The sequence below is a fragment of the Naumovozyma dairenensis genome, chromosome 7, assembly GCF_000227115.2.
Source record: "Naumovozyma dairenensis CBS 421 chromosome 7, complete genome".
In the NCBI taxonomy this organism is placed as follows: domain Eukaryota; kingdom Fungi; phylum Ascomycota; class Saccharomycetes; order Saccharomycetales; family Saccharomycetaceae; genus Naumovozyma; species Naumovozyma dairenensis.
This window is the reverse complement of record NC_016485.2, coordinates 1,480,449-1,498,188: the sequence shown is the minus strand read 5'-3', so window position 1 is coordinate 1,498,188 and position 17,740 is coordinate 1,480,449. Positions and strand designations below refer to the sequence as shown.

Below are 17,740 nucleotides of genomic sequence, written 5' to 3'. Positions count from 1 at the left end.
TTATGAAGAAGATCAAGGTGAAAAATAGAATCTTGGATGTGTAATATAATAGGAATTATACCGTGACACAAGGTGTTCTAATCTGATAGTCTGTTTATTACTTGATTATTTTCTTATTTAAACATATTTCAAAGAAGACGGACTTTTAGATATATCTTCTAAAAGTTCGTCTTGTTATATATCCATGAATTATTCATTTCCGTTGCTCTCGACCTGCTCTGCCGCCACGTCACGAACATTAATAACCCGTAGAAAAACTTTTCATCTCTTTTCTTTTCTTCTCATTCTTCTAATGTTTCTCCATGCATAATGTTTTATTCTGTCTCTCATGCTTTATCCACTTGTGTAAAGCAACGCCTCTGTCGTCTATTCAGCCCACAACCCAAGCATCTTCTCTTATGTGTCGTTTCTTATAATCGGTCATAAAAATATATCACAGGATAAGTTCGGGGTTGTTTGAGAAGGAAAATATTAAGTCTATAATATGACTACTTTTGGCAAAACAAAAAAAAAAGAATGGACGAGTTGGGAATCGAACCCAAGACCTCTCCCATGCTAAGGGAGCGCGCTACCAACTACGCCACACGCCCAATAATTTGTGTTTTTTTGGTATTGTGAAATCACTACTTTAGGTCAAACTCGATTAACCCGCTATCCGATATCAATAACCGGATTTCCCCTACCATTGCATCTCGGTATACGAGTGCCGCATCCGATATAGAATAACTAACTTGAAACATGAACTAACTTGAACTAACTTGAAACATGAACTAACTTGAAACATGATGCACACCCAATCACAATACATGAAATTACCCATTGAGGAAATAACTAATGAAGTTGAATAAGCCAAACTGATCGACAGAATTGTATACTAGAATCCTCGATAATAAACACGTTTTAGAAACGTATAAATATCGAGTAAGATGATCTTAATAAGATCCCAATACTATGTCCTTAATAATTATATATGTTTATAATTATATACTAAATAGGACAAGAAGAATAACGCTAATTGAATTAATCAGATACTCGCATACTTAAGAAGTCGCTTCCACTGCAAGTCTTTATATTAAGTATTTAACTTTAGTATCTCGCCACTGAAACCGCACTGATCCGAGCCCTCAATACAACAGTTTTGTATTCGAGGTTGTTATATACAGCCAAATGTTGACGTCACAATGTATTGTTTTGAGTGGATACTACAATTCACAATGTGTCAATAGTAAGTAGTTGTAGCTTAATAATACAAAATATATGTAAAAGATCCTTGGTTTCTTTACATAGAAGTTACAGAAAGTGTTATGTTAAGTACGTGAATTATATAACGCGTTATTTTCATATAATGATATTTGACGTGCAACAAGATCCCTTTGTAGGGGTTACGGTGTCGGTAACTTAAGGGTGAAACAATACAACGTCTAGTTGTCATCAATACCTGTGTTTTACTTTATTAATATTTGAGTAGTGGTTGTCACGAACTGATGAGTTGCAATCAGTAAAGTGGGTTAATGATTATATGTTGTTGTTAGCTTCGAAACCAATGTTTCTAACTGCGTTATTTACCCTACATGTGTTGTACCTGCAACGTTTGTGAATATAATTCAATAGATGTCGTTGAATTAAGTTGAATGTCATACAAATATTATCTTATTATTAAGCTTGCTTTGAATTTGGACACACCTGCAGGTTCTGTCAGCCATGCGTACAAGAGTTATGTAGTGATCGGTTAAGTTATATTTAGTTCTCGGGTGGTTTCGGTTCTTTTACCCCCCCCCCCCTCCCCCCTACTTAATTCTTTTATCTGGATTTTTAACGTAATGATTAATGAAGAATGAAATACATTGAAATTCATGATCATCAGATTCCTTATTATCTTTGTTATTATATTTTGTATGATTCGTAATGATAGTCAAGTATTTAGAGTGTCCTGTAGACACCTAATCAGAAGCACAACGGCAACGGTGTCAGTATTTATGGGTTTTATGGTTTATGCTTGTATGGTTTCGACAGGAACTTAAGTGAAACTCAAGAATTTATTGAGTTATAAGTTATTACTTTATTAACATTATCCTTCGCAATAATCACGATACCGACTAAATATGGCCCTATAAGGAAAATGTAGTAATTTTTTTTTTTTTGTTAGAATATATTAGTTGTTTATCTTATTACTATATGAAACAGACAACCGAATCCTACAGTTGCATGAATTCAATATTCTAGCCTCTTCCTTTAAGAAGTTTTTAATTGATCTATTATGCAACGCATATTTTACATATTACTGTATAATAAACATTAACTATGAAACAGCTTGTGATTACATTTAGGTACATTTAAGTATACTTTTATTTGAGAAGGCGTTTGGGCTATATATCCTGTATTGAATATAATTAAGCATTAAAGATTTATCGAATTGGCCGTGAACTGTAATGTCTTGGACCGTTTGTTATACTCATTTTAGACCAGAAATACTGTCGGTTGCCATACAATATGCTTAAAACACCAATACGAAACTTCATTTTATAGTTATCACCCTTTATCTCGTGCGACGCGATTGACCGTACGAAGGGATATATTTAAAGTATAATATTCACAAATGAAAACGTTTTCATTAAAGAAAGGAGAAGACATATGAGTTATACCCCTTTATGGTATTTATGTAACCACCATTCACCATACTTAAAGAAGACGAATCGTTATTACATTATAATACTAATAAGACTACGCTTTTGTTTAAGGCTCCTCGTGAGCGTTTATGAAGATCCTACACGTCAAAAGTGTAGAGTTGTGGTGCTTCGTTAATCATTGATATGAATCGGATATCTTACACTCTCCGCCGTTTTATCAGAGCCTGTCCCTACTTAAGCTGATGTGACGGTAATTTCTTACGTGGATGGATCATAATATGGATCGAGTAGATGACGGTATTCAGAGTTGAAAATGATGTGGAGTGGAAGGATGCTAGTATCCCATGTTTCGGCATTTGACCATTGGACTTCACACGTACTATTGCGGAATGTACGAACAACACGCTCAATTAGGTGTAACTTGTTTTTATACTCAGTAGGTGGGACATTATTGGAATTGTGCTGGCGTTGGTGATATAACTTGAGTCTTCGAACATGAAAAGTGTTTGTACGACGATTACCAAGTTGGGAATTGAGTCTGTAGGTTTGGTCACCCATCTTTTCTATAATTTTAAAGGGACCATACCACAAATGATTGAGTTTGGTAAAAGGTTTATTGTTGTAAGCGACCTTATGAACCAGTACTGAGTGGCCAACCTCGGGGTTAGTAACACGATGACGTTTATTAAAGTGGATAGATTGACGATCTTGAGCATCAACAATGTTACTTGTATCGATACCATAATATTTTATACCGCTCGGAGATGATAGTCTAAGTTAGATTGTAAAGTACCAGGAGTTTGTTGTTCCTCATTGTTCTGCGAATGATCGATTAAGGGGTTGGTAAGACCAGGCAACCTCGGGTGGAAACCGTAAGTAGCGAAAAATGTAGCAGCTTTATTCCTACTCTCGTAGGTACTGTTGCAAGCAAAAGTAGGCAAAACAATACATTGTCGAATCAGTGGCGTGTTGCTTTGTATACCATGATATGCCCTTTCCCAAGGTGTCGTTTGTTCGTTCAGTTTGACCACTGGATACTCAATTGTATGATGTCGATATATGAATTCTCAACTTTTCTCTAAAATGGTCCTAACTTTTGCGTTTCTCGTTTGCCTATTCTCTCAATGGTTTAGCATTGGTAGAAAAGTCCTTAATGAAACGCCAATAATATCCGATCAAATCAAGAATCTTTCACAACTTTTATTATTTTTTAGAGCTGCCCAATTTTTGATACATTCTATCTTTTCTGGATTTGAATGAATACCTGTTGCATTGATAACATGATTTAAAATCCAATTTGATATAAGAAAAACGAACATTTTGAATTTTTTGCGAATTGGTGATGTGCTCTTGAAGCTTCGATGATTTTTCTAATATGTTTAATGTGTTCTTCGTTAGTCTTTGAATAAATTAAGATGTCATCTAGGTATACAATACAGAACTCTCCGATATGATCTCTTAGCACATGATTCATTAATCTCTGGAATGTAGCGGGGGCATTCGGTAAACTGAAGGGCATGACGTTCCATTGATATTGTCCTCTTTGTGTAATAAAAGCGGTCTTGTAACGGTCTTCTTCAGCAATGGGTACTTGATGGTAACCACTAACTAAATCTAATTTACTGAAAATGGTGGCACCTCTAAGTTGGTCAAACAAATCGTCAATTAATGGTATAGGATACTTAGCTTTCACAGTAATTTCATTTAGTCTCCTACCATCGACATAAGGTCTATTTTCTCCGCCCTTTTACATGCTAGGCCACATAAAAGGTGAGTCCGTGGGGCTAATCCTATTATCGTTCATCAATCGTTTTAATTCGTCTTCTAAGCCTTTACGTTCTTCTTCACCCATCCTGTATGCACTTTGAAATACTGGGGTAGCGCCTTCTTTAAGTGTGATTTGATGATGAATGGTTTTAGTATGTTCGTCGTGAGCTGGAATCTTTTCGACTAAGATATCTCCGAACTCTTCTGTAATTTCTGATGGTGGTTCTGTACCTGAATCGCTGGTGGATATTCAACATAAAAATGCACTTCATTATTCCTAGTTGTTATATCCTTCCTAATAGTTCTCCATGGTACTAATTTTGATGGTTGTACCATTGTCTTTAATGCTGAGCGTAATATGTTGCGGTGGTTGTTGATGAATGGCATTCCTAAAATAATAGCGGATGTTAGTGTAAATGGTGCGATAAGAGCCGAAAGGGTGAAAGGTTCACCATCAATAATAAATTTAACTTTGCAAGCATGGGTAATTTCTGACATAGTGCCATCTCCAGTTTTACAATGTATTGGTTTTGTAAGTTTCCTAGTAGTTAGATTGAGTCTGTTTGCCCATGTAGGGTCGATGATATTGGAGCTTGCACCTGTGTCTAGTAGGGCTTGTATTTTCTATTTGTTTGCGAGTTTAGTAGTCACGTGTGGTAGTTCGTTGATGAGTGCTTGATGTTCATGGGACATGATGGAATTTTGCAGTTCATTAATGAGTGTAATGTTTTCTATAGATGAAGGAGAAGAATGGTCACCTTCTGGTAAAACGTGTAATTTATTAATATATACTACAGGTGACCTACTTAATTTTTTGAACTCAAGTCACTAATAGGGATAGTGTTGGATCCGGACTTCCTAAAAGATTTTTGATTATAGCGATGTCTTCCAGGTTGTCTACCGTGTGAGTTACGGCATTCGTTAGATTTATGTCCTGAACGACCACAATTGAAGCAAACGATTGCTGATTGATTGAACTGGTGATTGCCTTTGGTATTATCCCCATGGACATCACTAACTAGGCCACAGAATCTTGGGTCTAAAATAGAGTCCTTGAACATAATGGATCTATTTTCTCCGATGACGATGGCTTCTTGGACATTTTGAGGGTCCTGAGATCGAATTGCATCTTGTAATCCTAATTGTAACGGGAATAAGAAGCAAGCTAATTTCCATGATGAGCCCTTGAAATCGGCTGGGAGGAATGCTGATCTATTTTCGAAGTGATTAACATATTCTCTGTATGTTCTAATGTTCTTTGGTGGCGACATCAATAAACGGAAATTAGTAGCGATCTCATTGTTTTTTTCAGATTGGTATTTGGTGTCTAACGTAATCCAGAATTCTTCATACGAATTGAAGGTTGTGTTCTTCAACCAGTTAGCTGCATTGCCTTCGAAATAATTGTAAAGACCAGCCATAAATTGTCTGTCTGCTACTTCAAACAATTCGTTATTCCCTCCAATAGCAGCTTTCCAAGTGAAATATTCGTCTGGTTCACCTTTGAATGTTTTAACGATCTTTAAAAAGTTGACCATGTTGCTTTGTTTCTCATTGTTTTGAGAAGTAGATTCGATATTTTAATTCATTGTAATGTAAGTTCTAATAGGGCTTGTTCAGGTCATAAGGTAACGAATATCGAAACTCCAATAGTAGAAAAACTGGAAGACACTGTTATAAAAATAAGTCATACGGGACCTCACGTCGAACACTACCTCAATTAGTGACTTCAGTTCAAAAGATTAGATAGGTCTTCTGTTATCTAGTTAAGAAATATATTTAATTAATATATAAAATACATATTAATATAATTAATAATTATCTTATTCATCGAACTAAATATATGTTCGTAGTTTAAGAACTGGTATATAGCAGCACTTCGAAATCTAGTTTCGCAATATTCAGAGCAGAAATGTACAAGTTTCTTTTTACTATTTGTTCTTACCTGATGTGACTTTCAGAATAATAAGATGAATCGGAGGGCTTGCCACAGCATGTTCTCTCTTTCTTCAAGTTGCTTGTCAGGCTGTTTGAAACCAAAATTGTGTCGTCTCCTTCCCTCCCTCCCCACCACCAAAAAGTCGTGACAACGCTTACAGTGTGACACCGCACGGCATTTCTTTATTTGAAAAATTTATGAAGTTGATTGACTCTTCAATAAAATCGTATTCGCTGCATTTTACCACACTTTGAAGAAAAATATTGGTAACATTAATGCTGAATTGCATCTATTACTGAAGAGGGTTCACCTTTCAGCTGCATACATAGTCCATAGATAGAATCTTATATTCTTAATCAATAAACACCAGTTTATCTACATCGAGAATCAGTTATTACCTGCATTGGTACCTCTCAAGCACTAAAAAAAGGAGAGAAAGAACATCATCTTCCATCTGCCTTTTTCAATAGCAATGGCGTTAGAAAACTCTCTATCAAATGAAGGAGAGAACAAACAGAATTCAGAAATTTACGAATTCACAACCTTTGAACCGAAAGCATTAGATTCCTACAAATCAAGTTCGTTCCGTACATTCACAAAACAATCGAAAGACGATGATGACATAGCTGAAGGTCATTCATCATACCAACCTCCAAGGAATATTTTCCAAAGGTGTATAGATTCCTTTAAACCTCCATTAGATGGTTCATTCCACACACATAACTTGAAAAGAACATTAAAAGCTCGTCATTTGATCATGATTGCCATCGGTGGTAGTATAGGGACAGGTCTTTTCATAGGGTCAGGTCAAGCATTAGCCAGTGGTGGTCCCCTTGCATTAATTATAGGTTGGTCCATCGCAGGGACTCAAATTGTCGGGACAATCCATGGTCTGGGTGAAATTACAGTACGATTTCCAGTAGTTGGAGCTTTCGCTAATTATAGTACGCGGTTCTTGGATCCCAGTATTAGTTTTGTCATTTCTACTATTTATGTCATTCAATGGTTCTTTGTTTTGCCTTTGGAAATTATCGCTTCTGCTATGACGATACAGTATTGGAATCAATCGATAGATCCCGTTGTGTGGGTCGCTATCTTCTATTGTGTTATCGTCAGTATTAATTTGTTTGGTGCAAGAGGGTTCGGAGAAGCTGAGTTTTTATTTTCATCAATTAAAGTTATCACTATTATTGGGTTCATTATATTGTGTATCGTATTAATTTGTGGTGGTGGGCCTGATCATGATTTCGTTGGTGCAAGATATTGGCATGATCCAGGTTGTTTGTCTCATGGATTCCCAGGTGTACTATCAGTGTTAGTCGTGGCATCATATTCCCTTGGTGGTACAGAGATGGTATGTTTAGCAAGTGGGGAAACAAATCCAAGAGAATTACCAAGTGCAATTAAACAAACTTTTTGGAGAATCTTATTCTTTTTCTTAATATCTCTGACACTAATTGGATTTTTAGTTCCATATACAAATCCAAATTTATTAGGTGGCTCTTCAGTCAATAACTCACCCTTCGTCATTGCAATCAAATTACATCACATTAAAGCATTACCATCTATTGTTAATGCAGTTATTTTAATTAGTATTATGAGTGTCGGTAACTCATGCATTTTCGCTTCTTCAAGAACATTATGTTCAATGGCCCATCAAGGTTTAATTCCAAAATTCTTTGGTTACATTGATCGTGCCGGTAGACCTTTAACAGGTATCTTGACTAATTCCTTATTCGGGTTGTTAGCATTTTTAGTTAAATCAAGTTCCATGGGTGAAGTATTCGATTGGTTAATGGCCATTGCTGGGTTAGCTACATGTATTGTTTGGTTAAGTATTAATATATCACATATTAGATTCAGATTAGCTATGAAGGCACAAGGCAAATCATTGGATGAGTTGGAGTTTGTAAGTGCAGTTGGTATGTGGGGGTCTGCTTATTCAGCTCTAATTAATTCACTAATTTTAATTGCTCAATTTTATTGTGCCTTGTGGCCTATCGGAGGTTGGAAAGATAGCAGTGAAAGAGCTAAAACTTTCTTTCAAAGTTATTTATGTGCTTTAATCATGGCATTTTTATTCGTTTGTCATAAGGTTTTTTACAGGTATAAGACAGGGAAATGGTGGGCAATAATGGATTTGGATAAGATAGATCTGGAAACGGATCGTAAGAATATTGATATCGATGTTTTAAAGCAGGAGATTGCAGAAAGAAATCGTCATTTACAAGCATCTCCATGGTATGTCAGATGGTACCATTTTTGGTGTTGAAAAATTCATCATCCACAATACTGTGTACATAGCCTATATTACATTGTCTAAACATTGGTATTACATTTGTATAATATTTAATATTCTGCTCAATAAATTCTTTTACTTCAAGATTATGCTATACTTTTTTTACTTTATTATAACGCCGTCTGCGCATCAAATACGAGAGATTATATATTTTCTCTCGTCCATAATAAGTAAGTCAAAAACAACACACAATATATTGTGGAAAAGATATCCATTTTTTCTATTCCATTAAAAACATGAGGGTGGTCTCAATAATAAAATTTTTGGTATAAATGGGATATTAATCTTGAAGATAAAAACTGGACATTGTGATATACTTTTATGTTCGAAAATAAGAAAATGACACACAAGAGGGAATGTTGGGTTTTGCGGATGAATGGACGACAGAGGCACTGTATTACATGAGTGGATAGGGCATGAGAGACATTAGAAGAAAGATAAGAAAAGAAAATAGATGAAAAGTTTTCCTACGGGTTGCTATTGCAGGGGACGTGACGGAAGAGGCGGTCGAGAGCAATGGAAATGAATAACTCATGGATATATAGCAAGCAGAACTTTTAGATATCGTCTAAAAGTTCGTCTTCTTTTCAATATGTTTAAAAAAAAAATCAAGTAATAAATATACTCTCAACTTAGAACACTTTGTGTCATGATATAATTCCTATTATATTACAGATATTCTAAAAAAACCAAAAAATGCGAAAGCCGGGAATCGAACCCGGGGCCCAACGATGGCAACGTTGGATTTTACCACTAAACCACCTTCGCTCTTTTTTATGTTTTTAGCTTTTCTTTCAATAATCCTCATCATCTTAGAAAATGCATATGATCAATTCAAAATTATGAAAAATCTTCGTGATGTGGAATAGAAAACGTACCGTATTGAAGATGAGCTCATCGATTGCTTCTGTAAGAGGTATAATCACGATAATAACCAGACAATCAAGTAATCAAGACTAAAAAATGCCCAAACCAGAGGAAATTCCATCTTCTGACATTGAAGAAGAAGAAGCTTACGTTTCAAGACCAGGCGATGTCTATCTAGCGTTTATCGATACCTCCGTCAAAGAAAATGACGAACTCACAATTGAAGATACCTTCATTGGTGGGTCCCCAATTTGGCTACATCCGGATTCAGTCCCATCTGATGATCTTCTGAAATGTGGCTCCTGTAAAAAACCCGATAACATGAGACTTTTGCTACAAGCCTTTTCACCTCTCGATTATGAGCAACTAAGATTATTACAAAAAGAAGTGGGCATCAATAATATGAATTATATTAACACAAATGACGATAGAATTTTGTATGTCTTCATGTGTACTTCGTGCCAAAGAAGAGGAAATTCTGTTCGCTGTATTAGAGGGGTCAAGAAGAACAAATCTAATGCTACAGCAGCCATTGCTGAGAAGATGAACTCTGTGTCTCTAGGGAAGGACTTTCAAACCAATCCATTTGATATGTCTAAGCAAGTAGATAGTAATCCATTTGGTGCTAATCCTTTCCAAAATAATACATCATCTAACCCTTTTGGAGCGTCTATTGGGACGAAGAAGCCTGAAAAGACTCTTCAGGAAAAGGATTCAGAAGTTTCGGCTAAAACTGCTAGGAAATACCACGATTCTCAAAGCGATAAACAATTCGATTCTGAGAAAACGTTCAAACAATATTTGTTATATGTTGAAGAAGAATCATTTAAAAATAAAAAACCCGACCATTTGAAAATTCCAAAGAATGTTAAAATTGATAAAGATGCACTAGACTTGACTGGTGACAATGAAGAACTTTTGGAAAAGAATCCTGTAAAATTAGATCCTCGCACAGAAAAATTATCTAAATTCCTTGATGATGATATTTTCCAAAAATTCCAAGAGGTTGTTGGTTACAATCCATTGCAAGTTTTAAGATACGATATTGGTGGGAAACCATTGTTTTATGCTGAATCAAAGATTGATCTAGAGAAAACCGTTCCTGCTCCCGGTTATAATCCATCCAGTCGAAGAATATTTGAAATGCAACTGATGCCTAAGATGATTTTAGATTTAGAAGAAAATGTATCGTTAGACGAGGGAATGGAATGGGGTACTGTCCTTATATTTACAGATGTCGAAAATTATATACCAAAATTCGATGAACATAATGTAGGATACGTTGAAGAATGTGTGAAGGTTCAATGGGAATCAAGAACTTAATAGATAGAATATATTTGTATTACCGATACTTTGGTTTTGGGTATTATTTATATTATTGTGTATATACAAGAATTAATATCTAATAAATATAAACTCAAAGATACCTTTGAATTTTAATGTTTTCATAAATTAGGATTGAATCATCCGCTTTATAATCCTCAAATCTGTTATCAAATGTAATCCCACATTCATGACCCTTGGTTGCCTCCGTTATGTCATCTTTACCATGTTTCAACGATGCGATTTTGCCATCATATATTACCTCTTTTCCAGGACCTCGAACGATCTGTACTAATGAATTTTTATTAATGACTCCACTACGTACTTTACAACCAGCAATTTTAATAATTTTTTTCTTTACAGTGAATTCAAAAATTTCACGGATATCTACAGTTCCAATAAATTTCTTTTCGAAAATTGGTTTCAAATTGTCTGTCAATGTCTTTATTACTTCTTCAATCAATTTATAAATAACATTAAACTGCTTGATTGGTATATGATATTTGTTGTTTATTATGTCATTCGGAAGATTTCCTAGATTAAAACAAAAAATCTGACTGTTCGTTATTTGAGCCATTTTATAGTCACCTTCTGTCGGAAGACCTACAGTCGAAGATATTACTGTACATTTGACTTCATCATTACCTAATGAAGCTATTGATTCCTGGATAGCTTCTGCAGACCCAGAGACATCAGATTTCACTATGAAATTAATTTGCTTTGGTCCTTTTTCTACTATATTTTCTTCATCATTGTCATCATCTTCCTTAACTTGTTCAGCATCTTTACCCTTTTTTAGCTCAAATGCGGTCTTTTCATTAAGTTTGTCAACAAATGTTGCCTCCTTTTCTACTTCTAGTAATGCAGCTCTCTTGGCTATTAATTTCTTTGCTATTGCTTCTGTCTTTGCTTGTAACACTTCATCCCCAGCATTCACTAATGATTTCCATCCGAGTATTTCAACTACTTGAGATGGCTCTGCCTTAGAAGCTTGCTTTCCAAACTCGTCCGTCATACTTCTCACTTTACAATATGTATCCCCAGATAAAAGGATAGTACCATTTCGTAAAGTTCCTTTCTTTATTAGCACAGTGGCGACATTCCCCACTGTTTTCTTAACCTTACTTTCTATAACCCAACCCTCTACCGTAGTCCTCGGTGAGTTTTCAGAACGGAGGTCCATCATATCACTTAGTAAAACGATAGATTCCTCTAACAGATCCATATTTTCTCCAGTCTTTGCGCTTATTGGTACCACCTGGACATCGCCCCCAATTTTTTCGATGCTGATATCATTATTAATAAGGTCATTCATAACTTTATCTAATGCCTTTTCGCGATCTTGTTTCCTACTGATCATGTCAATTTTAGTAATAGCGACAACTAGTTCATTACCTGATTTCTTGATATGTTTGATAGCCTCCAACGTTTGTGGCATAATGGAATCCTCAATGGAGATAACAAGTACAATAATATCAGTAATGTTAGCACCCCTTTCTCTCATTTTTAGAAAAGCTGCATGCCCTGGAGTATCTAGAAAAGTAATGTTTTTCTTTGTGATAGGTGTCGTTATTTTGAAGGCACCAATATGTTGAGTTATCCCACCGTGTTCTTGTGCTACAACAGAAGATTTCCGTAGGTAATCAATGATTGTAGTTTTTCCATGATCAACATGACCCATTATGGTTACGATCGGTGGCCTTTTCTTCAAAAGTTTAGGATCAATGGGCGATTTCAATTCATCGTAAGCATTTGCTGAGGTTAGCGTTAGAGAAGATGCCGGCAGATTATAATTATACTCTTGTAAGATTAATTCGACATATTCTTTGGAAAGGATATAGTTGTGTGTTGTATTTGAGAATCCTAATTTCCTTAAATCTTTCATTAGAGTTTCAATCCTACAATTTAATAGGTTAGCTAGTTTACTTACCGATATATAATTAGGAATGGTAAAATCCAGCTCTTTAGGTTTGTTATTTTTCATATACCTTGACAGTTTATTCTTGGGATATCCTTTAGCATAATGTCTCCAGTGTTCTCGTTCTAATGCCCAACATGATGCTAATGAACCCTTATTTAATGCGAGCAAATTTCGAACAACTACCCCGTTACCTTGAAATATAATAGGGCTGCATTTAAATAGTGTATGGTGCATTCCTTTCTTAGGTTCCTTATTATACTTAAATTCTTCCAATTTCACTCGAACTTGGGCGAAACGATTGGAATGGTTCTTGTCTTCAGCAATGTACGTTAGTTCTGATATTCCTTAATGTACGTATGGTCGATCTAGAGCGCGGTTAACGCTACTATATGGGAATATAACATCGATATTAGCGTTAAAGAACATGCCTTGCTTTGAATCGAAGGTATAGATAGATGTAGTTATGGATATTTTAAGGTTTAACGTTTGAAGTATATATCTTTTATATAAAATCAGGTAGTGAAGAGAAGTTTATCTAGTGCTCTCACTCAAGTTGTGCTTGATTTAACTGCACTTCTCGATGTAGGATTTTGAATATTGGCATATGAATAAAGATGCTGAGATCATCGAATCTCTTAAGAATTGGATGATATATTTCAGATTTTGCCCATTCGAGATCTAATGCCATTAGAGGATCTGTTACAAATTGCAAAATCTTCGTGAAAATATTTATGGAAAACTTTTGGATCGAACTGTCTTGTTCTTTGAACCCATATTTGATGATATTTTGTATGAGACAACACTGCGTATTATAGTCTAGATGATCATAACATTGAGATAATATTGTATATATAGTCGTTCTTAAGGTAGTGCCTTCGTCAATCTTTTGTTTAAAGTTTCCTACTTTTAAAGTTCTGATGTAAAGTTTATTTGGTTTTAAATGGGGGATTAACCAAGTCACCGTAACATTTAGGTTATCGGATGCGTAGTTTTTATTGATAAGTTCGTCAATTCTATCAGGTTTGACCAATTGATCGACAATTTCTAACGCTAATTGCAGTTGGGAAGCATCCGGGGTATCATTCGTCAGTATAGTTTTTAAAGTTGAAAGTAAATTTTTAATATAGCTTTCGCCCAGCTTATTATTGTTAGATACATGCTGATAAATCATCTGTAAATCAATGGAATGGAAAGGGCTAGTATATTTATCAACAATCTCTTTCTCTTCAAACACATCAATAGGTTCTTCTATATCAAAAAGCTGATTGTAAATTGTGAGTATACGTCTTAATTTGAATTCTTCTCTAGTGTATGTACCTTTATCGATCTTCAATGCCAATAGACTTATGAAACATAGTTTGAAAATACTTTGATCTTCGGCTGCACGAGGACGGTAGTTGTTAATATTTTGATAAGAGTCAGTTTCTTCATCAGAATTGTCAAATTCAATATCTGCTTCATCATCAGCATCCAATTCTTCTAAATATGCTACTTGTTCAGGATCTTCTTGGGCTATTGCTTGTTCGGGTTGGTCACCTATATTTGTTTTAGCAGAATCTTGTTTAATATGATTCTGTTCCAAACGGTCAGCCAGTAATGTACATAATTCAAAAACCTCTTTACTTAATTTATGTTTAAGTTCATCGGGAACAACTACTTTTCCAGTGGACATAGTAGGGTATGAGTAAAATGGAAGTAGTCTGTGCAGCGCCTCTAAGCTTCTGATCAGTTCGTCTTTATCAGTACTTTCAAGGTTCCGAATTCTTGTGCCTACAAGCAATGGCAGGAGTACCTCTGTTAGTATATCTTCAACGAACCGTCCAAGTCTAGGCCATTCTGCGCACATTTCAAAAACAATCTCTTCATTATTGCATTGTAGGAAATATTGTATGCTCGCCACATCTGAACATTTGACTAAATGGTGGATTAGTGATTTAGTTACGTTATCCAATGGAGAACTGACATTGCTATTTTCAGGAGCTACGCTTTTGAATAGAGAATCGAAAAGTAAATTGGCAGCTTCCCTAGGTACAGGTTGCTCACACCAATTATGGAAAAGGATCAACATCAAATTAGTAGTTTCTCGGGCTAATAAAATATTATTCGTTCCGTTATCGGTAGACTTCCTTATTAATTCGGCAAAGGGACCAATTAAGTTCCCAGCTTGTAAGATATGTGTATCATTCATCATTTTCTTTGTATCAGCCAGTTTTTTCAAAATGTTTTTTAAAGTTTGTACCACGATAATATCCCTACCCCTCTGTTGTTGAGGTGATAGAAGGCTATTTAAAACGATGTCGTTCAAAAACCTTGGATGAGCAATGAATTGAACAGCAACATTACCGAATGTCTGAAACGATACTAAATTAACTAATTCCATATCAGGTTCATTCAATAGTATAGGAAGTAGGATTTCATGAACTACTGATGATGAGTCATCGTTAGAGGTTGATAATGGAGTATCATTTAATTGTCTAAGGACCATATATTTGATATCATTGTCCCTTGTCCCTTGGAACTCCTCAATCAATTTCGAAACTTCGATAGAGGGCATTTATCAAAACTTTCTCAGTAGCAATAAGGCGGCAGTAGTAATCTAAAATGGATCTAATTCCAATTAAAGTGAGGAGACGTGGTACTGTTAAAGTGTCTATCTAGCGTACCCTACGCATGTATAGCATATGTACAGGCCGAATGGTCAAAACCTTTGAAGCACGGGGATTCATTATTAAAAAGCCTCGAAATAATCTAGAGACACATTACAGAGGAAGAACATTGCCACAATTAGAACAATATATACATATACATATACAAATATTACGTTGTACTCAATAGCAACGTTAGGTTTGAGTAAAGGAATTTCATTTGGATTAAGAATATATTATAAAAAGGCCTTGACAGTAGTTAAAAAAAGCGTCACAGACAGGATTCGAACCTGCGCAGGTAAAACCCAATGCCTAATTGCTGTTTACTGAGAAATAGCAGGGCATCGCCTTAACCACTCGGCCACTGGGACTAGATTTTTGGAAAAAAAGTGGTAATAAAGAATCTTGTTACTAAGTTCAATATATCTTGAAATTTCTCACTTATTAAAGACAAAACATCTCAACAGTCATTTATCTTAGACTAAGGTCAGCTTCATAGAGTGTATATCTAAGGATGCTGGCTACAAGATAAATGGCAAATGGATGACCCAAGTAGCAGTAGTCATGATATAATTAATTGTCTCAATTTTAACCAAACTGGGACTTGTGTTTCCATGGGTACATCCAAAGGATTTAAAATCTACAACTGTGAACCCTTTGGAGAGTTTTACTCTGAAGATACAGGAGGCATCAAAGATGTAGGACATGCAGGGAATAAACAAGTCAACAGAAATGGAGGTTATAGTATTGTGGAAATGTTATTTTCAACCTCTTTAGTGGTCCTTGTAGGTAATGGTGATCAACCTGAATACTCACCTCGGAAATTGAAAATTGTCAATACAAAGAAACAAACAATTATTTGCCAGATAACGTTCCCAACTCCTGTTAAAGGTGCTAAATTGAATAGATCGAGATTGGTGGTTTTATTGAGTCATCAAATATATGTTTATGATATAAAAACTTTGAAATTGATCCACCTTATTGAAATGGATTCAAATTTTAGATCTGTTCTTGCTGTATCATCTGATCCTCAGCGGAACCTTATGGCGTTCCCTTCATCGATTAACATACTGCTGAATTCAAGGATAGTTAAAGATGATGTCATCATATCTGACAGTATCAACATTGTCTCGGGAAAAGATGGCATTCAAAATTCCACAACCAAGAGCAACAAAAAAAATCAAAATGCTCGAGAGGTGAAAGGTGATATAGTCATTTATGATCTGGATAATTTACAACCTCGAAGTGTAATAGAAGCACATGAATCTGAAATTTCTTGTCTGGTATTTAGTTCAGATGGAATTATGATTGCAACTGCTTCAATTACTGGAACTATAATACGGATATTTGACACCAAAAATGGGAAGAAATTACGCCAATTTAGAAGAGGTACATATACTACTCGAATAATATCCATGTGTTTTAGTGGAGATAATAGTTACCTGTCAATAAGCTGTCTAAATGGAACAGTTCACATCTTTAAGATACAAGATTTGCGAGACCCTAATTTACAAGACCAAGTTGATAAAGAAGAAATTACGATCCCATATGTAGACACATCAAGAAATACCATTGCCAGGATATTAAGGAATACTTCGCAACACTTATCGCGAATGGCTGTTGAAACGTTGGATCCCGTTTTACCATCGCAATTCGTGATCGAATCAACTAGACATTTTGCAAGCTTCAAACTTCCTCCTCGAGAAGAAAATTATCCAATAAGCGCTGTTTCTAATGGGCCCAATATAGAAATGAACTCAACTGAGTACCTCAAGTTGTTGGGAAACAATAAGGAAGGTAATCCTCAATTGACAGAGTCTGTTACATTAGCTTCAGTACTTATAGCTGATTGTCGAGGCTACTTCTCGAGATATATATTTGATCCGAATAGAGGTGGGGATTGCGTTTTGTATTCGCAGTATGAACTCTCTGTATAGGTATATTTAAATAAAATTCTGCATTTATTATCATAAGCCATTATATATTTTCTGCGGAATACTCCAGTTTCATTTAGTGACAGCCTCTCGGAAGAACCCATCCGCGGGATGCCTATTATTCAAATTATATAGCTCGGAAAAACTACCGAAAGTCTACTTACGTATATTAAGGTTAGTATTAAAGGATTATTTTTCCAATAGAAAACAGTGGACGACTCATACACAACCTGTACTGTCAAGTCGATATTAAAAGTAAGTAGATGCTCGAATAGATAAAATAATTGAATCCGTCAGTCTTCTTCTTTAATTAAAATATCTAAATTGCTTTGAAATATTATCCATACAGCAGCTTCAGGCATTTCTCTTCTGGTTGAAAAATTTGAAAGCAGGAGAAAGGAAAGAAAACCCGAGTAAC

At 35.3% G+C, this 17,740-nt stretch overlaps 6 protein-coding genes and 3 non-coding genes across 9 annotated transcripts; 3 read left to right on the top strand and 6 right to left on the bottom strand.

The window, feature by feature from the left end:
* Positions 1-517: 517 nt before the first annotated feature.
* Positions 518-590, bottom strand: NDAI0Gtrna7A. The gene has a single exon. It is a non-coding gene; the product is annotated as a tRNA-Ala (tRNA).
* A 4,610-nt stretch (positions 591-5,200) lies between these two features.
* Positions 5,201-5,932, bottom strand: NDAI0G06040 (C2HC-type zinc finger protein; the record flags this gene model as incomplete). The annotated part of the gene is made up of 1 exon (XM_003980214.1): positions 5,201-5,932. The coding sequence occupies one exon, from the start codon at positions 5,930-5,932 to the stop codon at positions 5,201-5,203; it is 732 nt and encodes a 243-aa protein (XP_003980263.1).
* An 873-nt stretch (positions 5,933-6,805) lies between these two features.
* TAT2 (aromatic amino acid transmembrane transporter TAT2) lies at positions 6,806-8,605 on the top strand (the record flags this gene model as incomplete). The annotated part of the gene is made up of 1 exon (XM_003980213.1): positions 6,806-8,605. One exon carries the CDS (start codon positions 6,806-6,808, stop codon positions 8,603-8,605), a length of 1,800 nt encoding a protein of 599 aa, XP_003980262.1.
* Positions 8,606-9,330: 725 nt separating this feature from the next.
* Positions 9,331-9,400, bottom strand: NDAI0Gtrna12G. Its single transcript has one exon. It is a non-coding gene; the product is annotated as a tRNA-Gly (tRNA).
* A 195-nt stretch (positions 9,401-9,595) lies between these two features.
* TSR4 (small subunit rRNA maturation protein TSR4) lies at positions 9,596-10,822 on the top strand (the record flags this gene model as incomplete). The annotated part of the gene is made up of 1 exon (XM_003980212.1): positions 9,596-10,822. One exon carries the CDS (start codon positions 9,596-9,598, stop codon positions 10,820-10,822), a length of 1,227 nt encoding a protein of 408 aa, XP_003980261.1.
* A 94-nt stretch (positions 10,823-10,916) lies between these two features.
* Positions 10,917-12,977, bottom strand: IFM1 (translation initiation factor 2; the record flags this gene model as incomplete). The annotated part of the gene is made up of 1 exon (XM_003980211.1): positions 10,917-12,977. The coding sequence occupies one exon, from the start codon at positions 12,975-12,977 to the stop codon at positions 10,917-10,919; it is 2,061 nt and encodes a 686-aa protein (XP_003980260.1).
* Positions 12,978-13,287: 310 nt separating this feature from the next.
* LAG2 (Lag2p) lies at positions 13,288-15,297 on the bottom strand (the record flags this gene model as incomplete). The annotated part of the gene is made up of 1 exon (XM_003980210.1): positions 13,288-15,297. One exon carries the CDS (start codon positions 15,295-15,297, stop codon positions 13,288-13,290), a length of 2,010 nt encoding a protein of 669 aa, XP_003980259.1.
* A 360-nt stretch (positions 15,298-15,657) lies between these two features.
* NDAI0Gtrna15S lies at positions 15,658-15,759 on the bottom strand. Its single transcript is given in 2 exon segments — positions 15,658-15,703; positions 15,722-15,759. It is a non-coding gene; the product is annotated as a tRNA-Ser (tRNA).
* A 168-nt stretch (positions 15,760-15,927) lies between these two features.
* Positions 15,928-17,325, top strand: NDAI0G05990 (WD40 repeat domain-containing protein; the record flags this gene model as incomplete). The annotated part of the gene is made up of 1 exon (XM_003980209.1): positions 15,928-17,325. One exon carries the CDS (start codon positions 15,928-15,930, stop codon positions 17,323-17,325), a length of 1,398 nt encoding a protein of 465 aa, XP_003980258.1.
* Between the last annotated feature and the right edge of the window lie 415 nt (positions 17,326-17,740).